Here is a 27018-nt window from a genome sequence, read left to right as displayed (position 1 = left end):
ACTACTCAAGCTAGCTAGTTTCGGCATGGTCTGGCACTTGGTCCTCATTACTACGACCATGATCTTTTATATCTGAGGAGCAGAGAAGTAGAGATAAGCCTAATCGAGAGACGTCCCGTAACAGCCAAAATCAAAATAATCGTACCAGCCGGTATTCACTTGGCAACAATCGAGGAACCCAAGGAAACAGGATCGAGTTTTTTCCTCTACACCAAGACGATGGTTTCTGATTTCAATACTCCAGATTTCCACTGCGCAATTATCTCTCCGTTCATTACTCCATGCACAAAGCTTTCTCCGATCAATCTCCAAGCATGTTGGAAGTTCTTAGTTGACTCTTCTCTCATCACAAAAGGAACTTGTGACCCTGGTAAAGCTATTATTCGGTCTCCGGGCTTTGTGTTTTTTGGGCCAAGGCCAAAATATCCTTTCGGGGTGATGAAAAATTTCCGTCCAAGAGCGAACTGCTCGATGCATGGATCCAGTGTTCCTTGAGGCACAATGCTTAGTTTACTTCTCCAACATCTTTCTGCTTCTACGACAGCGAACTTGAATTTTTGACCTTCTTCGGATGACGAGCCCGGACCCACAATGTACGGGAGAGGGCTCTCGCGCATCAAACGCATTGCCAGATCGTCTGCCTGGTTCCGAGCCTCCCAGTAGGGATCAGGAACGACATGTGGCAAATGAAACGGTTTATGATAGAGATCATAAGGCTGCTGTTACCACAAGGAGGCTAAGTAGCTGGTATCTGCTTCCAACTGTTTCCTGTCCCTTTCTGTCCAGTCTTCCGGTATAAAGCCCTTGAAGCCTGGTTGAGACGTAGCTGCATAATTACTCGTCGTCCCTGAAAACTTGATTGCCAGTACTTCACAAACTTTACGAAGGATTTGCATTCCTTCAACCACAAGAAGGTGACCGGTATTACTGATAGTTGTACGTGGCGGAGCAGGCGTCCATCCGAATGGTATTTCCGGTAACCATTCTGCGTACCGAAGTCGTCTTCCGTCCTCTTTGGTGTCTGACGAACTTCCGAAATGAGTAGTTTGTCCGGCAAAAAGCGTGAGCTAAAAACTCTCGAGAAGCCTTTCTATGGAAGGATGCCGCTTTTGCGCTGGTTTGCTGTTGACGGCCAATCTCTTGCAGCACCCAACTGCCACCATAAATCTTGTTGCGTTCAACCAGTCTTCTGCAACATCACCAACGAATTCATCATGAGTAATTTCAATGGTGTCCCACAAAACACCATCAAGGCTCAACGTCTTCTCATCTCTATTAAATGAAAGTTTTCTTTGATTGGGTTGTGGTGGAGTAATTGTTGTATTGCAGCTCAGATGATTGAGCTCCCTGAGAAGCCATTTTTTTGTTCGACGTTCTGTTATGATCTCCCCCTGCCTCACAGGGTGCGCTGGCTTAGCGACATTTCCAGCAAGCAATTTCGATTTCGCGCAACGCTCATCTTCGACGAATAGAAGTATCTGGTTATTCTGCAATAGGTCTCCGAGACTTGATTTAACTTCGTCACTAAATCGGTGAAATGTGAAACCAGATGGAATTTCCTCGAGAGAAGTGACTTGTCCAGATCCTCTGGCTCCTATTGCTAATCGATTCAGTCGGTTCCTACGCTCTTTGTTGGCAATTGACGGATCCAAAGAATAGACTGGCGAGGTAAACGTAACTTGGGAAAGGCACGGTTCTTCCCATTGATTATTTTCTCCATCAGATATTGACCTTTTTGGTTCAGCCCACCACGGCACATCGAAATATCGGGGAATTCTTCTGATCGGTAGTGGTTCACATGTGAGTGGTATCGACCAATCCGGTACCCATGACGGCATAGCCGGGCCACTCTCCCCACAATGTCGTAGAATCTCCAGTCCAATCTCAGAGGAGATAGTAGCTATGGCAAAGTCGAGATAGACATCATAGACCTCTGCCTCGTAACGCGGCCGAAGGCTCTCGGCCGGACTAGTTGAGAACATATTGTATATCGCGTAGATCTTATCCCTGGGGTTAGTCGCCAAGAAGTTTCGAAACCGACAAAGTAAGTCGAACGAAGCGACTAGAGCATCTGGACGATGGAGATAGTGACGAGCGCTTTCCCTCAGGCTATCCAGTTCGAGGATAGTCGAAATGACAGGCAAGACTTCTCGCTGGTCATCCTCATGCGCTTTCAATCGAGCCGCGGCAATGACAAGATTCGGCCATGACAAGACCTCAGGACCGCAAAAAACCATTATTTTATCAAATTCGCAAAATGCGCCTCCGAGAACTAATTCTTGTACTATCCATATCCTCGTCCACCAAGGGCGTTTCAAAAGGCGCTGTATTTGCTGCACTTGAGTTTCTCCTAATCGTAGCATCTTATCATACGGAGAACCAGATCCAAGGAGGCGGAGCTGGTCAATTGCCAAGTGGCTATCCTCGGAAGCTGATCCAAGCCAGATTGTTAATCTTGCCGCACCAGCATATATCATACTCATCATTGGGATTTGCTGGTTTTTCTCTTGAAAATCAGTCTGGTTGATGCAGACGGCGTCAATCCATAGAGTAACCGTGCTATTTGGCTCACGTCGTTGTCGCAAGAACGCTCCAAGATTGGAGGTAACTGTGAAGCCTTGATTGTTAACAAAGATATCTTCTACGGCCGATGGGTCGCCCCACGTATATGATAATGCTTCGAATGCCTGAAATGTGGTAGGGTTTATCAAATCCAAAAGACTGTATCTTTCTAGTTGACAATAAATGTTCGAGGACGGTTCTGGACTGGGGAAAAAATGCAACAATCTGATTTCAGCACTACCTAGAGCTTCGTAAAGCCCTGGATAGCCGATATGAAGTTCGGTGCTAGACATCTTGAAGTGCAAACAGATCCAAAGAATGATTACTGCGAGGGCATAAAGTTATGACTGCCAAGAAACGATGCGGAAAGCTGTGGGAGACTTGCAATGTTTGTAAAGTAATGAGGAGAATGTATCATCGCACGGTTTGGCTGGCTTTCGTCATAATCGGCTGTTCGGTCACTGTTCTCCTTTTATCTGCCTTTAGCTGTAAGGATTCACGTTCGTAGCCAATCGTTGCGACTTACGACGTAAGCACCGCGTGATAAGAAAACCAACCCACCACTCTTATACCATCACTTCTACTTCAAAATAGTAGAACGGATATAGCTTAAAATAGCATATGCAACCTTGGATGGCATGGATCATTAGCGCTTCCGCTTTAGCAGTATCGTATACTTCGTGCAATTTAACAACTAGACAGCTTTGATTTCGTTCCACCTTGGCCGATGGGGGCAACAGAATAAGGCGCAAAAGCCCGTAGCAGATTCTATGATGTCACCCTTCTTAGAGCCCAAATCATTTTAGGTTTATAGGCCTCTAAGTACTGTTATGCCCAGGCACCGAACTTAAAAGATACAGAGAGTGCCAGGTTGTAGATTCTAATTTGCTGAATGTAGTGCCTCGTTGAATTAGCTTCTGGATCCAAGAAACCAACGCCTTACGATATATATCCGTATTTGCTCTTGGTTATGAAGCGTATGAAACGGAGGGCGGGATCCACACTCTAGCGTGATAAGCAGACTACGATCCGTACACGTTACCATGTCACAGGCCGTAAGGAAAGTGGTCCACTCTCACCGGGTAGGTATACCCTTTGAAGCGCTGGATTAGTACTCAGGCGAACGACCACTGGGAATCCCCGGGGCTGCATATTTTTACATTTTTGTTTGATTTTGTCTAATATAGTAGCTTTACATAACTCTGTCCCGTATCCCTGGCGCTAGTATTGAGGTTTGACGAAGAACTTGGCTGCTGGATGGCTGAAAGCTGATGAATCTATATCGACGCAATCTGACAAGCCGCCCTCACCGATCATCTCACCTGGCGACTACAAAAAACGCACCGAAATACGAACGGCTCCGGTCATCCTGGTTCAGGGTATCGATGTTTCGTCGTGTCTCGCCCTTGTGATTTTCTTGTCACCACCCACACCATGATCTAAAAGTCAAAGTATCTGCGGCTATATACATGTAGTTGACGATTCTATGCGATGACTCCGAACGTGTGGGCACCATTTCTGACATGGAGCTCTTCCACCAGCGGTAGATCACACCCGAAAATCAACCTACAGTATGTGCTTTATTTACTTATTTCTACTCCCCCCTCCATATCTTAGCATCTGCCAGCTAAGAAGAAGAATAATGTAATAAGCATATTGCAGGATGCCCTTGTCTTTTTTCTCTATCTCTCTTTACTGTTTATTTTATTTTATTTTATTTTAAATTTCTCTTTTACCCGTAGCATGAACACAGGTTACCTGACTTTACTTTCAATACTTGGCCGACCACTCTGGGTAGACGGTCTTAGAGGCTTTCGCTGATCAATTGAGAGATAAGCTATATGTTAGCAGTTTTATCATCCGCTTGTTGCGAATCTCGTAGTTGTGGCTTCCTTCAACCTGCTCACGTTAACGGCACTTGTGGTCCGTGAAGGTGTCGAAAGCAAGATAATATGTCCATCAAACGGTGGACAAGTCGTTTCTTGTTATATTTATGAAAGAGATGGTGTAGGTCAGCGGTATGCAAAGCTTTTCTCAAAGCATAATTTCTAGACCTGGATACTCTCATTAAGGTCATTGACGTGTCGCATTTTGTGGCGTCAGCAGATGACGTTCTGTCGTAAGTAATCTAACGTTAGAATACGTCGTCACTTGCCAAACGTTGCTGACGTAACCCAGGCTCCACAAGGAAACTATGGCTGGAGATTTGGATATGGAATTGATAGTGTTCTGGCTGGAAAGGGAACATAGGAGAAGGCGTAGCGCCTGCATGCCGCAGGATATATTCAAATGCACCCAATGAGAGGACATTACAGGCTCTATGAAACTGGTGTGGGGAGACAATCCAGACCCCTAGGAGGCGCTGAAATAGGCTAACCTTGGATCGTTTCGTCAGAGAGACAAAAGTAAGGGTTTCTATCATATGAAAAGAAATCAAAAATAAAAGGCACGATATGAGAATTACCATTGAAGAAAACTGTCCACAACAAAGAGTTCAAACGCTATCGGCCAGTGGACAGTATAGGATAACAGCTGTTTCGCTGAATTGATCTGGCTCGCTGCACTATCCATGGCCAAAGCGCCTGGGCTGGTGCCTGACATGCCTAATCTCCCCCAATTTTATGACGCGACTTGCTGCCAGCAGGAACAACTGGTCGCGTTCACAGCACCAAGAAAGCCAAACATCAAACTTTCTTTAGACTAGGTTAGGAGCTTTGCACCCCGACCGTCATACACCACCCACCACCTGAGATCTCATCGGGGGTTTTTTTTTGCACAGCAAAACTTCAGCAAGAACAACTATTGACGAGACGGGACACCATGTCTTATCGCATAGGTATGCCCTTTTGAGTCTGCCGTTCTCTGTGACAGCTCCCATCTCAAGCCCCTCACGTCACCAACCCCACGCGCGCAGCATCGTCTGATTGTGTTACTAACCATTGCATTCAGAGATATCCCCAAACAACCGTGCCGGTTGCAAGGATTCCGTGTGCAAGAAGGAAGGCGTGAAGATCACCAAGGGCGAGATTCGCTTTGGTACATGGGTCACCATTATGGAACATGCCAGCTGGCAATGGCGCCATTGGTACGTCTCTTCGTTCACCGATGCCAGGTTCTTCCTCGACTTGTTCTTATTCTCCTGATACTGATATCTTATTTCAGGGGTTGCGTGTCTGGTGAACAGATCAAGAACCTCAAGGAAAACGTTGAGCGTAATGGCAGCCACGATTATGACATGATTGATGGCTGGGAGGACCTGGAGTAAGCTGTCTCACTTGGAGTTGAACCAAAAGCTACTAATGCCAACTTCAAAAGGGATCACCCGGAGATCCGAGAGAAGATCCAACGCGTCCTTAAGCAGGGACACATTGATCCCGAGGACTTCAATGGTGTGAGTCGTTTGAATACTAAACCAAGCACCTGCACTAACGTTGTCACAGGACCCAGAGATGAACAAGCCTGGTCAGAAGGGTATCCACAGTCGAGCCAAGAAGGCCAAACCTGAGAATGAGAATGGAGAGCCCTCAAGCTCAGCTCCCAAGTCCAACAAGCGTGGCCGCAAGAAGGCGGATGCCGACGAAGATGAAGAGAAGGTCAACCCAAAGAAGAAGGCCAAGATGGCCATTGTCAAGGATGAAGAAGAGGAGCCTGAGAAGCCAGCTGCAAAGGGAAGAGGCAAGAAGGCCGCTGCCAAGGACGATGATGACGACGAGAAGCCAGCCGTCAAAGCCAGACCCAAAAGGGGTGCTAAGAAGGCTGTTGCCAAGGAGGAATCTGAAGAGGAAGCGGAGGCCGAAGAGGAACCTACTCCTGTCAAGAAGACACGAGGTCGAAAGCCTGCTGTGAAGAAGGAGCCCACCCCCGAGGAGGAAGAGACTGAAGGAGAGGAGGCAGAGGAGGAGCCTGCCCCAAAACCCAAAGGCAAAGGGGGTCGCAAGTCCAAAGCCGTCACAGACGCAGACGCCGCTCCTGCTAGGCCCAAGCGAGGTCGTGGGAGAAAGTCGTAAGTCATCCCACCGCTCATAACCAAAGTATAGCGTTAACGCACGAAACAGCGCTGCTGCAGGCGAGGACTAATTCCTACCTCTGCCCCAGTCTGTTCATGTCTCGCCCGGGATCCTGAGACGAGAGAAACTGTACTATATCTGATCAGTGTTTATTGTTTTGCTGAAGCGACATGGACGACCCTGTTGTAAAAGTTTGTTGTGCTTTTTGATAAGTGGAAGTCAGTTAGCGGTAGTCATTTGCACAACGATACCTAGATGTTCTATCAAGAACACAGCAGTGTTAGTTCAAGCTTTTCTGTACGCCGTCTTTGCTATTGAGCTTCAAAATCATTCTTAAGGCTGTTACATCATTATTTTTCTGAATTTACCGTAGTTTCTACAACACGTACATTTATGCAAGCTTTTCTTTTAGAGTCTTTAATTCTACGCCATGCTGTGTCCTACCAACCACAATATTACACGAAATAGCATGACTTCTCTTCTGTTTGGTGTGTTGGGGGCTGGCTCATGCATTGACATATCTTTCTGTGACTCGTACCCACATATATTTCTGGAACCAAATGTTGACATTTACCGAATGTACTGGGTGATTTGCATCGACCAGCTGAAAGTCGAAGTGTCGCAATAGCTGAACAACTTAATCAATACGACATTTCCAAATAGTGGGGGCTCAGCGAATACGCTCACCTCAATATAGACCTTGTTCAATTCCATAAAAGCAACGGGTTTACCAGCACATCCCCAACGTCCATACCCGAACACGAGCTCGACTGTCTGCACCATTTCTCGCTTTTTGTTAGGCTCGATATTCAACCAACGCTCAGGGCGGAACAGTTCTGCGTCTTCTCCGAATAATTCTTTCGATCTCTCAATGGCTGTAATACTCCAAGCAATCCGCGTACCCCCGGGGACAAAGTGGCCGTGGATCGTGTCTCCTTCGGGGGGCACCTCTTTCATGGCAAGACCCGTAAATGGGATGTTAATACGTAAACCCTCGTATATGACCGCCTAGGCTCTCGTTAATGTTCATGATATCTGAAGGACCATATTACTAGAGGCTAAATACCTGCAGATATTCGAGCTGCCTCCCCTCGTCTGCCCTCGCGGGATTCGAGAGCAGACCTTGGGCAATCGCTGCATCGATCTCCTTCTGCAGGGCTTGGTATGCATGCGGCGTAGTCATCAGGTTCAGCATTGTACCACGGATTGTCGTGGCCGTTGTGTCAGAACCTGCGATGATCTGGAATGGTACTTCACCCTCTAGAAGCTCCTGCGGCACCCCATGTCTGATGAATGAGCCCTAATAACAATAATCGTCAATACTTCTATTCCCGAAAAAGAACGTTGCTAGTAAGAGAACTCACCAGCATATCTTGTTGGTCTTCGGCGTTATTTTCGAACCGCTTGTTGACGACCTCTTTGGCAATACTTGGGAGGTTAGCATTTCCAAATCACAAACCGGGCTGGGCTGTTTACCCGATCAATCTTCCTATACCCTCTTTGTCTGTCGCCTTTGGTCCATACAATTTAAGTGCAGAAGGAGAGAAAAATATGCGGGAAAAGAAAGGGAGTTCTGCAAAGAAAACTATGATCGGCAGAAAACTCTCAGAAGTCTTGATATACGAGTGGACGTCCGAATCCGTCTCAAGATACCCAAACTCCTTCCCGTACGCGATTCTGGTCAGCGAGTCGAGCGTAAAATACTGAACCGCGGTGGCCAGGTCGATGGGCCTGTACACCTTCTCGGACGAGATGTACTTGCGCCGGATGAGCCCCAGCAGATTCGCGAGCTGCTCGTCGATCTCGTCCTCGAGGGTCGGGTTCTCTTTGCCGCCGTACCCGTGCGACATCTGCGCCTTGAGCCGGTCGTGCGTCGCCGTGTCCGTCAGGCTGAACAGGCTGTGCTGGAGCGGGTTCAGGCGCATGGCATCGTACCAGCTGGAGCGCTTGTAGGCGGACCGGGCAGCGCTCATCCGGCGGATGATGTCCGGGTCGTCGGTGATCAGATCGTTGGGCCCGATACGGGTAAGATGCCCGTACTTTTCGCTGACGGCCTGGTACCGAGCGCCTTGGTGACCGGTTTGGCTTTGCACCGAGATCCAGAGATACGACCACCTCGCCAGCACGGGACCGGGAATGTGTCTGAGACGGTTCCAGGAGTATATGTATGACCCTATGATGAAGAGGGTCGACACAAAGGCGAGGATCACGCCGGAAGAGACGTCGGGGAGCATGCTGTGTAATTGATCAAGAGCCGGCATCTTCGCGAGTGGCAACAATTCAGCACGTCGAACGCCAGGATTTGTCAGGAGAGGGACGCCGGGAAGGTTACCTGGATTTCATATTCTCTTTAAATCGCCAGATCTAAGCGAAGGTAAGCATGTCGGCCGAGAGTACCAAGGTTGTTGGCATCTGTTCTGCAGTTAGGTGTGTATGGTCGTCCCAGGCGGCCCAATGAAAGGCTGGTCAACCATCTGAGCCACCAAAGTTGGCAGAGCTGTATCACCAATCAATTATCCTATAGCTCCGGTGTGGTGTGCAATCAATCATCCTGCTGCTCCGGCGTGGCGTTCTGGGCCGTGATGGCTGACGCCACTATTCATGGATTGTACCAAGTCAGGCTAAGGGCAGTAGCGTTTGGGATATACACCTTGTAGGGGTATGAACCGTTAGTGTGAGAATTATATGCAGCCACAACCCTGATCGATTTGAACCAAGCATAGGCATTAACAGACTACTTTGGCAGACTTTCTCGTTAGTTCCAAGAGAAAGACAACTATTTAATCCCTCCTTAATAGTTAATTTTCCTTAGGAAAACCCGAATTATATAATGTCTAAAGAAGCAAGTAATCTAAAAGATAATTCGCTATATTTCTTGTTCAGTGTTTTTAAATATGGGCTTATTATAAGCTCATCCCTTTTTACTCCTATAACCCTCGAGGCCCTGATTGAGCCTAACAATGTATATAGGACGTTCTATTGCATACACGTACAAATACCAGCATCACGCTAAAGATTCATACCCCTACAAGGTGTACGAATTGTATGTTTAATCAGGATCAGTACAGTGCTCAACCTCAGTCGATGTCACTCCTTAGTCCGGCGATGACATTTTAGCTGTTGCACAGAATCGCAAACTACTGTACAAACACAGTTGCTTTCTGCTGTCTTACCTTATGCAAGCTTCACAGGAAGCCAATAGCCTGCTCTGGAAAGATAATGGACCAGTGGAAGTTGTACACGTACACCATGTGCCAATGTCCATTCCCTTTTACCACTGGTTCTTTGTCCTCGGTCGTGGTTGGTGCGTTAGTAAGCAACCATATGAACCATCTGCTTTACATTTGCAACAGCACATTTGAGACGGTACAGGGTTGTCATCGGAGATGCGTCGCATCATGCAATTTGTACCGTCATAGGAGATATAAACTGTCGTAGACATATAATCACCATATCAGGCATTTCTGTCATGCCACGCCATGTTGTCAGAAGCGCGATCCAAAACCACCGTTTGCCCGCCTCTCGGCGTTTTCAGTGTTGCATGTGGGATGCTTTAGCTTCCGTCTCTCTAAGAAAGGTGGTGTGTGGGAGATGCGATTGATTACCAGGTTTTGTGATAAATGTTGCGAAACAATCACGACATGATCACGCTCTGTTCCACGACGCCCAAGACGTTTTTTGACGAATCACAATTTGTTTCGCTCCCCACACTTTCCCATAACCTCACTAATACTATTGCTTCATAACACGCGTTTTCTCTTTTCTACGCCTTCGGCCAATTCTTGTTGAACGGTACGCAACTGCCGTTTGCCGTCGCTGCGATGGACCTATCGGCGAGGAAGATACAGTACTTGGCAACGTCCTTCAACTGGACTGCGGACTCGGGTTTGAACGGGGAATCCGCCGCCGTCTTCCCGTATCCTGCCTGGTTAAAGCCGCCCAGCCCGCCAACGCTCTCGGCAATGTTGGTGTCGATCATACCTCCCAGCATGAGCCCAATGGCGTAGATGCCCTCGTCCCCATAGAACCCAGCGGTGCTCTTGACCAGCGCCGCCACGCCGTGCTTGCTGACGGTGTATGCCGTGCCCGCGCAGAAGCCCATGTACGAGGCGTTGCTGCCGATCTGGATGATAGTACCGCCCCTGGGTTCCTGCTTCTGGAACGTGTTGACCGCTGCCTTCATGCAGAGGAAGCTCCCCGTCAGGTTGACGTTTAGGAGCTTGTCCCATGTCTCCTTCTTCAGCTCGCCAACGGGGTCGAACACGTCCATGAGGCCGGCGTTGTTGACCAGGATGTCCAGACGGCCGAACTTGGAGACGACGTCTGAGACAAGCGACGTTACAGCGGCCTCGTCTGTGATGTCCGTCTTGAAGGCGGCGAACCGGCCGGTGGGCTCAAACTCCTCCTTGGTGGCAGATAGACGGGCTTCATTGATGTCGCAGATTGCGACATTGGCGCCTGCTTCGAGGTACGTGGCGGCGATGACTTTGCCCAGGCCGCCAGCTGCACCGGTCACGAGGACAGTGGTACCTTGCAAAGAAGTCATAATTGAAAATGTGAGAAATTAAATGAACGACGAAGTCAATTAATCTGCCGAGAAATACTTGTCAATATGAGTGGCCGTTATTAGTAGCTGCGGAAAGATGGGTTTATAAAGTGTGAAGTCTGGAGATGAAAATGAATGGGTAGTCGTATTCGGTCAGAGACCCGTACAATTAAACACTGTTGCGAATGTAAACAGTCGTAGCGTGCTGCTAGAACTGGAAATACTAGCTTGCTCAGGATGCATATCGCCGTGGACTCAACAGGATCGTTATCGTATTCGTAAACGCGATGCCGTGGTTAGCGATGTCTACTGCGGGGGATGCGGAGTTGCCTGGGCGCCTAGTGGCACATCCGCCCATCTCCATTCCTTGTGAGCCTGAGAACCGTGTCACCCGATGAAACAACACATTGATTCGAAGTGCGCTGAGTTTTGCGATATGAGCTTTGTCTGAGCGTTTATTTTCCCCATGTCTGCCCTCATTGATCAATTGTACAAGAACCTCTCCCTCGCCATGAACCAACTCCGTTTGATGCAGTGTAAGATACAGCCCGCCAATCATAATGGCTCGTGGTTTAATCAAGGAAGTTCTGGACGTTCCCTCCGACATTCTTTAAATCTAATAGGAATGTGTCATGACCAAACATACTTTGTTCCTCGCTGAGTTCAACATGGGATACATTCCTGTTTCCTCCCAGACGAATGGCTTCTGCGACTTCGCGTTGTTGCCAAGCAGGGAACAGAATGTCGCTGGCGACACCCATGACCAAAGTTGGGATATCTCTCAGTGGAGAGAGTCCAGATATGAGATCATCCGGTGGCCTCGAGGTCACCTTCACTGCCGATACCGAGCCCTCTAAATCGACATCTGCTTGCTCAGAATATGGTGCATCTGGCAGCGTAAGGCTACAGGATGGATCATTTGCCCTTACTTCCGAGCCTGAATCCATGGCCTGTTGTCTTTCTGCGCGTCGGGCAGCAGCAGCTACTTGAGTGTCTCTGCCAAGATCAAACAAGTCCATGCCCTTGCTCACGTAAAGCAAGCTGTTAGGATCGTAGGTGAGGCAGAATTTCTCCCCAGCGTGATCGAGGTATGTCTCGATAAGGAAATCGGGACACAGCGCCGGTGGCTTTTCGGGATCAGCCCTGCGACGGCCAAATCGTTGCTCCCACTCCGGACCAGATCGATAGGTGACAGTCGCGATTTCTCTGGCTAGCTTCATGCCGGCGTGGGGAGGTACTTTATCATAGTAATAGCCACGGTTCCAGTTTGGGTCCATCATCAAGACTTGGCGCTGGGTGTGTCGCATAGCAATACTGTAGGGGTGACTTCGTGCAGCACCACTGATGGAGACTATGCGCCCAACTCGTGAGGGAAACAAGGCTCCCGATGCCAACGACAGCATGCCACCCATACTAGAGCCCACACTGGCATATAGTTTGTCCACGCCCAACCCATCGAGGAGGCGAAACTGAGCCCGAACCATGTCCTCAATCGTGACAACCGGGAAGCGTGTGGCATAGCGCTGGCCATCAGCTGGGTCAATGCTGCTGGGCCCGGTGGAACCGAAACAACCTCCAATGACATTTGTACATATTATAAAGTATTTATCCGTATCCAGGCAACCGCCTGGGCCAATAAACTTTTCCCACCAGCCTGGCTGGGGGTTGCTGGGGGTTGAATGCGCATGGGAAGAAGCAGAGAGGCCGGTATACAGCAGTATAACGTTGGATTTGTCCTCGTTCAGCTTTCCCCATGTTTCGTATGCAATGTCGAACTCAGGCAGCACACCACCCCAATCAAGTAGTAAGGGGTCTTTGCAGTGATATAATTCAGTCGCGCCGGCAGTGTAGGTCGGCTCGGGGCCGGAAGCGTGAGATTTCGCCCTGAGGGTAGCGGATCGGCTCTCGAGGGCGTCTAGACACGGGAAGGCCATGGCAGGGTTTGAAGCCTCGCCCAAACTGGTATCATTTCGTCGCGCGGGTTGCGAATGCAGAAATCGGCTGCCCCGTCTACCAAGTGTCCCTACGGAAGCTGAGGCTCTCGTACTCCAGGCCGGCACCAGGTCAAAGTTGGCCGGCCGCACCGAAGCGGGAAGCCGTTGCAGCGCCGCAGCGCTGAGCCTTTGCGTTCGCATCGTGGTGGCAGAAGCTTGTGGGAGCCGTTGGTCTGTTGCGCAGTCCAAAATATCAGAGACGACGCTGGCCAGCCCACAATGGACTGCGACTGATCATATACATGACTTCGTCTTTGTCCGGGTTTGTCAGCCAGCGGCCCTACTCTGGAGTGTCGAGGACAAAGTGGAACCTCCGATCGGAGCGTGTCGGGGCAAATGAGGCTATCCCACGTGATGATAAAGCTGTTATCTATCCCTTCGCCAGATAGGGATCCGGACGGAGCACAAAATACGGGGGATTTGCTGCCCATTTAGCCAAGCGGGGGTCGAACGCATCGCTCAGACCCCACTTACGTCACCAGTTCGAGCTCCAGCTTTCTTCCAGCCCCTGCAGATTACCAGCGGATCGTCAACGCCAACCAATATCCGTCGAGCTCCAGCTAATGTTTCTGGCAGGCAATATCTAATATACAGTAGTAGGAGTACCGTTGCACGACTGGCTTGCACCGCAGTACGATTACGGTTGTCTTTGCTCTCCCCCGTCATTGGTCTTTTTGTTGCCCCGCCTGCACCTGCGAAGCCACCATCCCTCCTGACGTACATGAACAAGTGCCTTACTCGAAACGAGCGCGTTGACTTGCTGCATATGATTCAAACTTATCCTGGAATTCAGAGACACATACTGCAATCTCTGACGCGTGATTCGCCAGAGTAGAACTAGCCACACCCACCTTCCACCTTGGCTACGAATTGGCCATCGTTCAACGTCATTAACGCTAAACCCCGTATATTCTTCTTCCTTACATCAAGAAAATTTAGCCAACATGTTGGACATGCCACTATCGTTTTACTTTATCATTGCTATATTTGTGATACACTTTGTTAGCAGACATATAGCCCGCCAAATCTCACCTACGCCAAGCACATCAAACATACCTGTCATGATCAACCGCAGAGGCGGCCGTGTCATTCCCGGCCTGCGTGGTGGACCTGGAGGGCTATTGGGTAGGCCGAGGGTACCAATACCTCCACAGGACGACAAGTCGGTTGAAGGCGAACAATCATCATCAAGCACCACTACGGACTCGGAGGAGTTCGACCCAGATCTTGACGATGTCCTCGCAGTGAAAGACCTACTCAAGCGTGCCGGCAGTCTTCCAGATGAGATAGCATTGATGATCCTGGATAGTGCCGAGTATTGGGCTTGTTCTTCGACAACTATTGATTATACGAACTTGCCACAAAAGCACTTGGTTATCCGAGGAGGCAGGCCAAATGAGAACCAATTCCTGGTACGCAGTGAGCCATTGGGCATGACGTCCTGGGCGCCTGATCAACAGGAGGCTTGGCGACTGCAGGCCATTCCACAGCCTCTTCAGCATGAACTGCCTCGCGAGATCCTTGAACAATACGTTGACAAGCGTCTCGATGCTGTCCTTGGAAGCCCGTGTCGCAAGATTGTCTTCAAAATCCAATCCACTGACCAAGGCTGGGGAGGTAATCATGAAGATCGTGGGACTTATAGAGGATCATGGACCTGGTTCGATGCTGGCCTCGAACGTTTCGAATCCACCACAGAGTCAACAAGTGACTCTAAACACTCACTCAGCATTCCGGTCAATGCATTACGACCAATCTGGCCAACCATAACCGAGGACAGCCCCGGCTCAACTACATATGACCATGGTCTTCATGCCCAACCAGACCACAAAATACAGTGCAACAAGACTGCGACACGCGGCACCCAAGATCATGTGGTTGAATGGCGTTATACAGACGATATTGACCCTGAGTTCTCAGCGGCCGATGAGTTAGAAGCGGCTGGTCGTGGACGTGCTACTGGCAACGGAGAGTTTGTCAGAAACTTGAAGCTGGGTGACGTTGTTACAGTATGGGGCAGGGCCAGGTTTGGAGCATGGCATAATCAGATCAAGAGAGTTGAACTGAAGGTTTACTGGAAAGCTGTATAATTTATCACATGCAGATTTGATGAGGGACGCTGGTGCTACTCGTACTGTTGCAGTCTCTCAATGGGACTTGGGAGCTTTCCTGTTACAGTAGGCACTATCAGAGGTCTCTACAGGATAACACGCAATTGTGAGCCTATCTGTTATTAACCCCAATCTACGAGACATTCCAGTGCATTGTTGTTACCCGGAGCTAGCTATCATCCCGTCTTGAGTCTTGCATGTGGGCTGTGTATGGCAAATAACGCCATGACTTGGTTACTTAAAACTATTCTTATTCAAATTGAAGGCAATTTTGGAATTCTCAAATTGTACTGTTCTTATTATCATCACAAAGTCCGTGTCCAGATATCTATCAGTATATTTGCATTTTGCACAGTGGTAAAATATTTTTACAAAGGTCTTTGAGGGCCCAAACCGCAGTTGAAGTAAGAAGCTGCGGTACGCATCCATGCCATTCTACAGCATTTTCCTTAGGAGCACACGGTAGCTCCTAGAGAGACCTTTGTGTTGCTCGGAATCCTTCACTCCACCGGGAATCTGGACTATACGACATAGCCTACAAGCTCGAAGATGACCTGGAAAGCATATTGATCTCCAGACTTTCAACAATCACATTGACATCTCAACAGCATCATCTAAATGGTTACTCCCACAGCCCAACTATCGAGGCATGCAACGCAGTGACATTGACGAGGTCTGCACACAGATCCTGAGAGAGCTTCGTCCCGGTCAACCTGTCCCAATAGATCAGTGGGGTCAATATACAATGGTTACTGCTGGCTCCATGGCAGGAATTCAAAAAATCGGTCGACTACCCCGAGAGCCCATATGCTGGAAAGATATACGGTTATTCAATGTGTGGAAATTCTTCAACACAATCAATCATCAAAGCCTCTGAAGAGAAGACGTCAGTGTAATCCTGCTTAGTGGCACAACAATAGGAGTACATCACTGGTGGTGTTTAGTTTAGAACCTCATATGTCAGTTTACGCAGTTTCCTCAACACTGATGATTGGTCTCTCGGTATGCCAGTGTCTTCAGTATCAGAGTGCATGGGATATAGTAGTATTCATCATGGACTCAGTATAATTGTATAGCTATCCGAACACCTTTCTCTTCCCCAGACAAGGGTGGTGTCTGTTTTCGGCCATTTAGATTGGATTGTGCCGTTGAAAAGGACCGAAAAGGACCTGGTATGGTAATCAAAGCCCGCACTTACCTGCGGCAACGACTTGGTGTACATTCTGGACTTGCTGTGCCTATGCTTGGGAGCCAAGTTGCTACGCATTACCGGCATACCCCTTTGAGAATCCGGGCGTCGAAGAAGCAAAGTATGACGAGGTTATGGAGCGTATAAGCGGTTATGATTCCATTCAGGAATCCCGCTTATTATGGACCAGGGAGCGCCAAGGCATACGAGAGCAAAAAGATGGCATTGCACCGAGAGCATTACAACGATAGCAGAGGTGCTGTCACTCAACGCCGTAACGGCTGCAGCTGCGCCGCCTTACTGCCACACTCTTAAATAATGAAAGCCCGAGTTCTCTAAATGGCCACCAACAACACGGGTAGCGCAGGCTTGGATTTCAGATTGTTGAATCAAATGATGGGTTCCTTGATGAAGGCTCTGAGGCGAGTTCATTTTCTTTGGCACGTCAACCGTGTCTAACCGTCTCTTTCATTGGTGTCTTCGTCTGGTAGCGTTGCTTCTTGCGCTCCTAATCGTTCACCTCGGTCTGTTTCGAGATGTAATATAGAAAACTGACCCTATCATCGTGACGCTAGGGCCTACGTGATCAGCGTTTAGACAATTAAGTGTACGTGGTAACGATAATAGTCTAGCTATTACTAAGTTTATAAACTAGTATATAAAGGTTTGTGATAATATCGAGGCCTTTAGTGGTGATCCAAAGAGAAATAGGAATTCCGCCTAAGGTCATCATTGCTGTCTTTCCAAAGTCATTGATTAATGTTTATAATAATCATTACGACCGGTCAAAGTGTAGGAGCCAGCGACATTAGTTTGCAAATGATGGCATGTGGGGGCGAGTTTGGCGCTTCGTCTTATTAAGCAATGTGAATTTTCGTAATGAGGTGACCGAAGGTCTTGAGTTGATTTCGCCTTACTAGTTTGACGTCCGGTGCTCCTGATTTAAGGTTGAATATAAAATTAGAAGTTGTAGCCAACCACACCGCAGCCGCTTCTCAAGAGGCAGGTTGTATTGAGGACGATTATAGTGAGAGTGTGGAGACTTTGAAGTGTCTACATACAGGAAGCGCCATTTGAGCTACCCACTAACTTATCAACCACTACTACTGCTTTCGACTGTACAAATTGCTATGCCCCTCGTTTCGCGTAGCCCTTTGAACAAATTGGAGGAAAAATTTGCCCGCATTGAAGATTAAATCAATTATTAACTCGTGTCTAGGCAGGACGGCCACCCTCTAGTCTAGACTTCAGTAGTATGAAAGAGTTCACGGCTGGGCTGCGCCAACAGATTAGCGATCGCCTCATGACTACGGGGTCCTTCGTTGTTTCGGCTGTACACTCGGAAGGTCGCCTTCACTGTGACCGTTGTGGTGGTTGTGGGATTGAATGAGCAGCAAAGGCGACAGGTTCAGACGGAGAGTTGTGTGATCACGATGGACTAGACCACATTGCCAACCCAGGCATGACCACCCTTGCTACCGTGGTCAATATCAAGCAGAGGGTTTTGGGATTAGATGTACAAATATTTGTCTGAATCTCGTTAGGCAGTTATTTAGTCAACTCATACAGAAATTAGGGTTTTCTTCTTCGTTTCTTCTTTCTTTATCTTCTTTTCCTCGCGAGTCAAGAGCAAGCCGATGGCAACAGAAGAGAAAAGCGGCAGCATCCAGATTGAAGTTGTGAGTAAGTGGATATATCTACCTGGCTATAGGCCTGTGCACGTACAAGTGACTGAGGCTACTTGGCAAGACCATTGGCATGAGCCCCAATTGGAGTTATTCAAATGAAGGCAATTTCGAAAACAAAACTCTACCGTAGCGCAGGCTTCGCTGAGCGATACGCGTAATTGCCAAGTGTAAGAATACGACCAACGGCAGAGTCGAGAAGGGCTGGTTTCTCCAAACCCATGGGTACAACAGGTGTCGCTGAAAGGTGCGACGCAGGAGTTATCCGGGGGATGTCGCACGGATGTTTGAAACAACGAGCACCCGTCCTAGGTCAATAGGCTCGGCGTTTACTGGGGGAGACTCCAGAAGGCTGATGGGGTCGGTCCCAAATGATTTGGAAGTGAATCTGTCATCTGAACTCTATCTTCGGTAACGACCGGATCAGCGCTGCACTGACCACTGTTGACAGTTCGGACCATTCAATCACTCCCTTTCATATTTGATTACTGAAGCTTGTTGCGGTGGTGTGAGTGTTATGAATAGCACATTGGGGGGTTTTTTCTTCTTCGCTGGCTACACATGCCGGCCAAGCCTCGAATATTTCCTGGGGTCAGCGCCTGACTTGGGATCTCACAATCCTTCATTTGCAATGGAATCACCAAAGGCCAGTCCGGACCTCGGTGCAGCCAAGCTCTCCCAAAAGAAATTGCGCTGATCTGAGACCCAAAAACAACTCCTGACATGCCGCCGAGCCTTTCACAGTCGCAAAGAAGCTCGCCAAGATCTCTCAGGAGGCTCCAGCGCATTGCTTAGCGGGCTTAGCATGCTGTAACGGTCGCTAGGGGCCTTTTTTACTTGGCACTTGTCGCTTGTGCCAGCGGGGAACAGCTTATTGGGGATGTAGTGTCTTGGCTGGTCATATTTTCAGCGTCTTTCCAGTCAGTCTTTGCTGGGAAACTGGCAGCTTACTTTGCTGACCATGGACCCAGTACTCCCTCTGCCGATACTAACTCTCGAATTTCTTGTCTTGAGGTGATGGCAGCAGACCAAATTGACGCTGATGCGACCGTTAGAGATTGTCAAGCCCATTGCTTTGTTCAGTCCCCGACACCCCCCCATCCTACCAGAAGATCTATTCCAAGTCTGCCAACTAGTTATGAATTATGGATGCAAATTACAGTCGTCCCTTGCGGTGTCAGGGGGCTCATATGGCTGCCGAGCCAAAGCCAAGCAAACGGCTGCTGAGGGGGAACCCAATCCAGTGGGTGCCTTACTCCGTCCAAGAACCGCGATGTATCAATGTCGTACGATTTTTGACTGCCTCCTCTACAGGGCATGGTGACGTGTGCTTAAGGAATCACGTATGCTTATGTTCAGCCGCCACGACGGCCATGGGATTGTTTGACTTGGTATAATCCTCAATGGTGACCACGGCTACGGATCTAGCCTCAGGCGCGAGTCCATCCTGATAGACGCCTGTCGAAGTCCTGATTTGCCACAGGAGGTTCTCACAAGCCCTGCAGAATATTGAGAACCCCCGGACAAATTTTAAGTTAGATGAATGGCTCGTTACGTAGAGGTTTGAGTCGGTAGCCTCAACTTAACCCCTACCGTCAACAGTGACGCCAAGCTCACCCTCATCCTGGTATAACCACAATGACCATATTCCCCCTGGCAGTTATACGACCGCTTACTCTTATAAAGAGCCTGCGCCGCAGTAAGGTAAGAGGCACGCCCTGTTTGGAGCACTAAAACACTGCCATACCTTTCTCCATTCGACTGTCCATATATTTTATCTCGCTCTGTGAGCTTGAGTTCAATCGTTATCGTCTATTTCATTATCATTCATTCAGCCTACGTGTAGTACTTGAGCATCTTCATCTTTTCTTTATTCGTGTCCTCTCCCTACTGAGTCTTGTCGAAAAGAGGACTTTGAAAAACGGTCTGTATTGTGGTTTGGCAGACATCTTCGAGCGAAGTGAATTTACTCATACTGTTCCGTGCCGAGCAGCCTCTCGCAATCATTACTTAAAAAAGAGTTTCCCGCAAATAAGCAAAGGACATAGAACAATGGACTCGACAATGTCGAAGCTCCTTGTGCTGGCAGCCATTGCTATGCCAGTGCTTGGGTCTTGTGGATCGCGTACGCATCTTTCCACTCGAGCGGAAGATGGTGAAGTCAAAATCAACACCTTTGGTTATGCCGGTGCAATTGTGAGCCCGAGTGGATTCTGATATGATTAAGGGCCGGTAACTAATACCTGCGCTAGGGGCCTGAGAACTGGTTCGCTCTAGACACGGCGAAGAATGGCTTATGTGCCACGGGCACTCGTCAGTCTCCAATCGATATGGTCGAAGGCCAGTTCCATGTGCTCGACGCGGCCGATATTGTTCTCGAAATTCCTGATCAGCCGGAGGGAACCGAATTTGAGAACCTGGGAACGACGGTTGAGGTTGTAATGGAAGGCAAGGGAGGGATATTGGAGTTGGGAGGTATCGAATATGAACTCAAGCAGTTCCATGTCCACAACCCCTCGGAACACCTGGACAATGGCAATTTTGCTGAGAGTAAGCTTCTACATGATCACCACTGCATTGTAGTGTCTGGATGCTGACCCAAGCCCTGCAGTGGAAATCCACAACGTCTTCGAGAGTGCTGCTGGCGAGCTGGCGGTCGTTGGTGTATATGTCGAAGCCGACGTGGGAACGGCGTTGACGGTTGCGGCGAGACGCCGGCGCAACGTACTTGCTGAGGCAATCGCGGGAACCAACTTTACCATCATGCCGTCCTCGGCCTTGCCTCAGACCAACGCCGTGTCATCGCCCATGCTCGAAACAGTCTTCGAATCCGTCGAAGAGATCGCCACGCCGGGCACCAAGGCGACTACCAAGCCACTGGTGTTTTCTGAATACGTTGCCGCTCTCAAGGCTGGCACCTTCCAGACGTAAGTGGTGCTCTTCAGATACGCGGATGCTTTGATCGTACTAACTTCTCATGATAGGTACTCGGGTTCGTTGACGACGCCTCCATGTAGCGAAGGTGTGAACTGGATGGTGGCTACTCAGAGGCTCAAGGTGTCGCCAGCTACTCTGCACCGTGTAAGCAACGTGGTCAAGTTCAACCGCAGAATCACACAAAATGCGCTCGGAGAGCCGAATGTCTTGTCATTCGCTGCTGGCACATTTTCCAAGAATGCTACTGTCGTGTAACGGCCATGTTGCGTACACGGGTGGATCTGCAGATGCTGGGCCCGGAGTTGCGAATCAGCCCTGTGCTACTATGTACATCCTTTCATAATCATGTTGAATAAGGCGATGTGTTGGCTGGATAATTATCGTAAGCATGCTTGCGAGCGAGCAAGAATAATTTAGAAGTGTAATTTAGAGATGGCCCAAGACCAAATACATAAGAGACATACCGCTTTCACAAATCTTGTAAGCAGTGAAAGCGGATCGGAGGTTAGACTAACTTAGAGTAGTGTGTTGAATACTTTTATTTCTGGTAACTACTTGCGTACTCCTCATGTACACGTTGTGTTGTGCAGTACCCAACAGTTCGAGATAGTGCAGCGCTGATCGCGTACTTATACATAGCTGAATGACGCCACTGTTGCATAGTGGGGCCTTGGGGGGCCTTTGGGCATCCGGAGCCATGCGGTCCAGCGCTCTAAAATCTTTTTATTTTTATTCCGAGCTTGAATCGTAACATCTAGTTCGACGGCTGGTGCATGTTTAGAATCGTGACAAATCCGCCATGTCCCAGATATAGGTACTTTGTTTTCCTACAGGACTCTGGCTGCAAGGTGCTTTATTTCCAATAAATAACTCGAAAGAGAGAACAAGCACTTTCCTCCAAGCTCGCGACTATGTCGTCGTTCCTCTCGCGAGCGGCATCGGACACCAAGATCCAGTTTGCGACAACCGCCATTGTGTCCGGAGCAGTGGTCGCAGGCACAATCCTCGGCCTCCAGCGGCTGCAGCGAGAGTCGCGCATCCATCGCCTCAAAGACTCCATTCCCGAGCTTGAGAACGACGATGCCATCCGCGAAGTACGTTGGGCCCTACCGAGTCCCCGCCAGCGAGCGATTTCGCAAAGCTTGCTCGCTAGCTCGCTCCCTCGCTGACTTGCAAGACTAGATAAATAGCTTTGGCGGCGCCTCGACGAACCTGGCCGACGACGAAGACCGACGGAACGAAGAACTAGCCCGGAGGGCGCAGGCCGGCGACTTCGACGACGAGCTGATCCTCGAGCAGCTGGCACGAAACAAGGTCTTCCTGGGGCCTGAGGGCCTGGACAGGTTACGGGACGCCTTTGTGATAGTCGTCGGTTGCGGCGGTGTCGGCTCCCACGCCACGGCCGCCCTGGCTCGATCCGGCGTGTCCAAGATCCGCCTGGTGGACTTCGACCAGGTGACGCTCAGCTCTCTCAACCGGCATGCGGTCGCCACGCTAGCGGATGTGGGAACTGCGAAAGTACAGTGTCTGAGCAGAAGGCTCAATGCCATCACACCGTGGACCAGGTTCGACCTGAGATTGGAAAAGTACTGGGACCAGTCTGCCGATAGACTGTTACAGCCGTGGGAAGAGAACGGACAAAAGCCCGATTTTGTCATCGATGCCATCGACAACATTGACACCAAAGTATCACTATTGGAATACTGCTACAAGCGTGACATCCCCGTCATAGCATCTATGGGCGCTGGCTGCAAGAGTGACCCCACCAGGATCATGGTCGGTGACATTGGAACTAGCACCGACGATAGGTTGTCTAGGGCTACGAGGAGACGGTTAAAGATCAAGGGCATCACCAAGGGAATTCCCACCGTGTTTTCTACAGAGAAGTCTGGCGAGGGTAAAGCCGAATTGCTGCCTCTGCCTGACGATGAGTTCCAAAAGGGCTCAGTTGGCGATCTTGGAGTCATGCCAGACTTCAGAGTTCGCATTCTGCCGGTATTGGGAACTATGCCTGCGGTCTTCGGATACACAGTCGCGAACCATGTCATACTTTCAGTTACAGGTAAGTCTCGTGCTTTTCACTATTGCAATTACCAAGCTTATTTCGTATAGGATACCCAATAGACTATGCTCCAGCCAAGGGCAGAGACAAGATGCATGACGGTATCCTGGCCGCCCTGCAAGGTAGTGAAGAAAAACTCCTTCGGCACATGACTCCAGGTCATGATTTCAGTGTCGCGCTTGGTCTGAAGGTTCCTATCACCATTGGTGATATCTCGTTTTTGACAGAAGAGATCTACAGGGGAAGAAGTGTTGTAACGGGACTTTCGACAAGACTGCAACTTCTCAGGTGGCGTAAGCCCACAAGTCCCACCCTCATCAATATTGAGGGTCAGAAATCCAGCAATGTCAAACTCAGTGACCTGGTTTGCATGACCAAGGACGAATCCGCACGACACGAGAAGGAGATCCTGAAGGGCGACAAAGCACTAGCAGATATATACGACCAAGAGACGATAGACAAGGTAGAAGGGCTACTCAAAGAAGCGGCCAAGTATGAGAAATATAGATGATGGGTGTTAGCATTCTTGGCCAGCCTGCATTCTGGCCTTTTTTTCTCTTCCCTTCCTTTTTTTTTTTTTGTCTTTTGTGGAGCATTGAGTTGGCATTTAGACAATCACATACGTCAATGAATACCTTACAAGACGCCATACGAGATGCCCATTGGTTTTCGTCGACAGAATTGATTCTTAATCAACCTGTTCGTGGCATAACCTTATTTTCTATGGCGCTTGGACACAATTATCTGGAGATGAGAACTGCTAACCCAGAGATTCAATGCCGCGTAGTCACCAAGACTTTCACATCCGAAAAAGGGGTAACTAGGCCATCACTTGATTGGTGGTTGTCCACAAGCAACAATGCTACCTTCCTGGTTCATCATAGCATTCCGCGGGGTGCAGTGGCTTACATAAAGCGTATTGTAAATTGCCAAACGACCCAGGAGACTACCATGCGGTTAGAGGTCTAGGCAGGAGCATCGGGATACAAGAGCACCATCCTAATTGAGCCAATGACGAACTATCGGCAGCCTATTCCTCAAGATCATTCATTGGGCCAATATGGCAAACAAGCGATGGAGTGCAACCAAGCTCTGGCAAATTTGACGCCTGAGCTTATCTACTAAGTGAGGTGGTACTAATGTAAGAAAGTCTAAGTTTCCCTGCGAAAAGGTTTTGGGTTTGCTGGGGCGTCTTCTATACTTATAGTAGAAGCCCTCTGATGGGAGACATAAGAGCCGGCCGAGCTCTTCGCTAGCAGGACAGCTCGTCAATCTCACTTCGGTGGTCGTAGCCTGCCCTGGTCAATGCCGCTTCAATATTATACCACCTGATGTCCTCTGCTCAAATTGACTGCACCTTGTCTACAGTCATCTTCTACGAGTACAAGCAGTTCGAACAGCTGTGCTGTCAACCCCGTGCATAGGTGTTCACCCTGAATATTCGTTGTCACGCAAGCCGGAATCATGAAGTACTCACGGACTTTGGGCCTCCTGAGCCTGGCCTCGCTCTCCCAAGCTTGCCTCACGGAGGATGAGCGAGCTGGTGTTGTCAGACGTAGTGGGCGTATTGACCGTCGTGCAAATACAGGACTGGCAATCGGCACAGGCGATCGGTTCTCGGCAGGGTCCAAATTTCCTCGGGGTTTGGGCACACAGGCAGCCTCTACGGACCCAGGTTTGATCTTAAACGTTCAAGAGATTGAGAGCGCCCTCTCCGGATTGGCCAAAGAGTACGGTCTTGAAACTTTCACGACTCCCTATCAGACATTCGAGAAAAGAAGCATTCACGGTGGGAAGACTGGAAATGACACGGATGCGATTAGTGTCTACATCAACGCCGGTATCCACGCACGAGAGCGTGGTGGTCCAGATAATCTGCTTTACTTCATCTCCGACCTGCTGTACGCGAACAAGAACAACGTCGCGTTGACATATGGTAGCAAGAGCTACACAGCCGCCCAGGTCAAGACCGCTCTGGCAACCGGAATTGTCTTTGTCCCATTGAGTAACCCTGATGGAGTTGCCTACGACCAATCCTCAAACAGCTGCTGGAGAAAGAATCGCAATACTGCATCTGCTACATCCGGACAGGCCGCCACCATTGGTGTTGATCTGAATAGAAACTTTGATTTCCTGTGGGACTTTCCAAGTCTTTTCGCAACTTCTGTCGCCTCGGGTACTGCCTCAAAGAGGCCGGCCGCAGAGGACTACCATGGCAAGGCTGCCTTCTCGGAGCCAGAGACGCAGGGAATCAAGTGGATTTTGGACGAGCACCCAAACCTTGGTTGGTTTCTCGACCTTCACTCCGACGCAGGCACTGTTCTCTACAGCTGGGGTAGTGATGATAATCAGAGCACAGACCCCAAGATGAACTTCCTGAACTCGACATATAACAAGGCTCGCGGTGTCTCTCCAGACCGTAGTGGCTACGTCTACTCAGAATACACACCAGCGGCTGACTGGGCCTTGAACCTCGAGACTGCACAGTCCATAGGCCAGTCTATGATCGCCACTACCGGCCGCAAGTACTCGGTGGAACAAGCATCAGAACTTTACCCGACTTCAGGTGCAAGCGATGACTACTCCTACTCACGGCATTTTGTCGACCCCAGCCTGAGCCCGGTTCATGCCTTTACTGTTGAGTTTGGTTTCAGTAACAGCCAGGCTTCTTGTGGATTCTATCCCACTGCTGCACAATACAAGCAGAGTATTCTGGAGACGGGAGCTGGTTTCATGGAACTGCTGCTCGCCGCTGCAGCAAATCCTGCATGAGAGGTAGCAAGATGACAGAGACCAGCAAGCGGAATGGTCGGAATAATCCGTGGTTAGCGGCCCTGCATAATAACAGCGTACAATAAAGCTTTGATCCGTATGATTTCGGCTTCTTTGAATCCCTTTCAGGTCATGGTGATTTGATTTAAGCGATTGTATTGTAAATACGGGGTTTGAAGAAAGTAAGCCGGATGAAGTGTCCAGTGTGATTTTATAATCTAGCTCAACTCAATATGTGGTTAAACTACCCACGTCTGTAACTATCAACGGCATTTGGCTAACCCCGGCGTTCTGACCATGCCCATACGCCCCGGGTGCGTAGTGCTAACTCCATAGCCCGAAGTATACTGGATAATTGCGTCACAATTTGCAATCTCCATGATTTCCGTGTGGTACGAAGGAGGCACTGTTCAAGACGCTCGCCGACAAGTTCCCGACAGGTTCGATCGCGCTCGCCGAAGACGTTGCCGAGGCTCACCTGTATACTATGAAGGACCGTGACTGCACGGGCGAGGTGATCAAGACGAGGAGCGGGGCGCATTTGATCTAAGTGGTTGCTTGCTAAGATAGCAAACGCCTCCGAGGCAGCAGTTGTACGAGCTTGGATACTTCTAAATGTCGTCACTCCCTATCTGAACTCTGCGAATAAATTATCGTGCCCTGATGGGGGATACATGGAACTATAGAACTCAAAATCAAGAGACCGTTGCAGTCATGGTAATAGCATTATCGATACAATATTCTTCTCATGTCCCTATAATTCTGACCGCACCTAAGACGCTTTAATACCCTTACAATAAACTTGAAGAAATTTTTGGGATGCAAGATACAATCTCTTATCCAACAATTCATCGAAAGGTCTAGACGCCAGCGGGTTTCTATGAGCCCTGCCAGCTGTGAGGTACGCCCAGAACAGTGGTTATGTAGCTGATAATTAGACTATACAAACTTATATGTCCGGCATTCACCAATGGTGCAATTAAGTCTAGTAGTCCCATTCATGCGTGCCAGGTAATCTAGTACACGCTATTCTCACTAATGGCATAATAACCGCCATAGACGAAAAGCAACAGCTGATTTCTCCTGACAGGACTTCCACGGCGGACGAAATTGGTTTAAAATTGTAGAGAAGGGACGATACCGTTCTGAATAG

General features: G+C 49.1%; 11 protein-coding genes across 11 annotated transcripts; 7 read left to right on the top strand and 4 right to left on the bottom strand.

Moving 5' to 3' along the window:
* Window positions 1-206: 206 nt before the first annotated feature.
* BKA67DRAFT_538768 (heterokaryon incompatibility protein-domain-containing protein) lies at window positions 207-2855 on the bottom strand (the record flags this gene model as incomplete). Its single annotated transcript, XM_046100523.1, has 3 exons — window positions 207-719; window positions 879-1029; window positions 1150-2855. 3 exons carry the CDS (start codon window positions 2853-2855, stop codon window positions 207-209), a joined length of 2370 nt encoding a protein of 789 aa, XP_045955262.1.
* A 2383-nt stretch (window positions 2856-5238) lies between these two features.
* On the top strand, window positions 5239-7046 carry BKA67DRAFT_694038 (uncharacterized protein). The gene is made up of 6 exons (XM_046109260.1): window positions 5239-5398; window positions 5512-5647; window positions 5725-5823; window positions 5878-5953; window positions 6003-6565; window positions 6618-7046. Exons 1-6 carry the CDS (start codon window positions 5383-5385, stop codon window positions 6637-6639), a joined length of 912 nt encoding a protein of 303 aa, XP_045955261.1. The 5' UTR covers window positions 5239-5382; the 3' UTR covers window positions 6640-7046.
* A 1-nt stretch (window position 7047) lies between these two features.
* BKA67DRAFT_575687 (cytochrome P450) lies at window positions 7048-8859 on the bottom strand. Its single transcript, XM_046103517.1, has 5 exons — window positions 8046-8859; window positions 7934-7997; window positions 7636-7869; window positions 7257-7577; window positions 7048-7197 (listed from the first exon to the last, which is right to left on the bottom strand). Exons 1-5 carry the CDS (start codon window positions 8828-8830, stop codon window positions 7075-7077), a joined length of 1527 nt encoding a protein of 508 aa, XP_045955260.1. The 5' UTR covers window positions 8831-8859; the 3' UTR covers window positions 7048-7074.
* Window positions 8860-9356: 497 nt separating this feature from the next.
* Window positions 9357-9685, top strand: BKA67DRAFT_371673 (uncharacterized protein). The gene has a single exon (XM_046096490.1). The coding sequence runs from the start codon at window positions 9400-9402 to the stop codon at window positions 9580-9582; it is 183 nt and encodes a 60-aa protein (XP_045955259.1). The 5' UTR covers window positions 9357-9399; the 3' UTR covers window positions 9583-9685.
* A 647-nt stretch (window positions 9686-10332) lies between these two features.
* Window positions 10333-11115, bottom strand: BKA67DRAFT_522668 (uncharacterized protein; the record flags this gene model as incomplete). The annotated part of the gene is made up of 1 exon (XM_046098395.1): window positions 10333-11115. One exon carries the CDS (start codon window positions 11113-11115, stop codon window positions 10333-10335), a length of 783 nt encoding a protein of 260 aa, XP_045955258.1.
* Window positions 11116-11687: 572 nt separating this feature from the next.
* On the bottom strand, window positions 11688-13537 carry BKA67DRAFT_648735 (homoserine O-acetyltransferase; the record flags this gene model as incomplete). Its single annotated transcript, XM_046105995.1, has 2 exons — window positions 11762-13537; window positions 11688-11731 (listed from the first exon to the last, which is right to left on the bottom strand). The coding sequence occupies exons 1-2, from the start codon at window positions 13248-13250 to the stop codon at window positions 11688-11690; spliced, it is 1533 nt and encodes a 510-aa protein (XP_045955257.1). The 5' UTR covers window positions 13251-13537.
* A 516-nt stretch (window positions 13538-14053) lies between these two features.
* On the top strand, window positions 14054-15199 carry BKA67DRAFT_661700 (uncharacterized protein; the record flags this gene model as incomplete). Its single annotated transcript, XM_046107867.1, has 1 exon — window positions 14054-15199. The coding sequence occupies one exon, from the start codon at window positions 14054-14056 to the stop codon at window positions 15197-15199; it is 1146 nt and encodes a 381-aa protein (XP_045955256.1).
* A 4947-nt stretch (window positions 15200-20146) lies between these two features.
* BKA67DRAFT_538762 (alpha carbonic anhydrase) lies at window positions 20147-21286 on the top strand (the record flags this gene model as incomplete). The annotated part of the gene is made up of 4 exons (XM_046100522.1): window positions 20147-20290; window positions 20347-20644; window positions 20706-21021; window positions 21079-21286. The coding sequence occupies 4 exons, from the start codon at window positions 20147-20149 to the stop codon at window positions 21284-21286; spliced, it is 966 nt and encodes a 321-aa protein (XP_045955255.1).
* Window positions 21287-21942: 656 nt separating this feature from the next.
* Window positions 21943-23604, top strand: BKA67DRAFT_594187 (uncharacterized protein; the record flags this gene model as incomplete). The annotated part of the gene is made up of 3 exons (XM_046105029.1): window positions 21943-22125; window positions 22214-23093; window positions 23144-23604. The coding sequence occupies 3 exons, from the start codon at window positions 21943-21945 to the stop codon at window positions 23602-23604; spliced, it is 1524 nt and encodes a 507-aa protein (XP_045955254.1).
* On the top strand, window positions 23397-24310 carry BKA67DRAFT_371605 (uncharacterized protein). Its single transcript, XM_046096489.1, has one exon. The coding sequence runs from the start codon at window positions 23601-23603 to the stop codon at window positions 24060-24062; it is 462 nt and encodes a 153-aa protein (XP_045955253.1). The 5' UTR covers window positions 23397-23600; the 3' UTR covers window positions 24063-24310.
* Window positions 24311-24557: 247 nt separating this feature from the next.
* On the top strand, window positions 24558-25865 carry BKA67DRAFT_522524 (peptidase M14; the record flags this gene model as incomplete). Its single annotated transcript, XM_046098378.1, has 1 exon — window positions 24558-25865. One exon carries the CDS (start codon window positions 24558-24560, stop codon window positions 25863-25865), a length of 1308 nt encoding a protein of 435 aa, XP_045955252.1.
* Window positions 25866-27018: the final 1153 nt, after the last annotated feature.

The sequence above is a fragment of the Truncatella angustata genome (genome assembly GCF_020726525.1).
Source record: "Truncatella angustata strain MPI-SDFR-AT-0073 chromosome Unknown BKA67scaffold_7, whole genome shotgun sequence".
Taxonomy (NCBI): domain Eukaryota; kingdom Fungi; phylum Ascomycota; class Sordariomycetes; order Amphisphaeriales; family Sporocadaceae; genus Truncatella; species Truncatella angustata.
The sequence above is the reverse complement of the archived record's forward strand: the minus strand, read 5'-3'. Positions and strand labels throughout refer to the sequence as shown.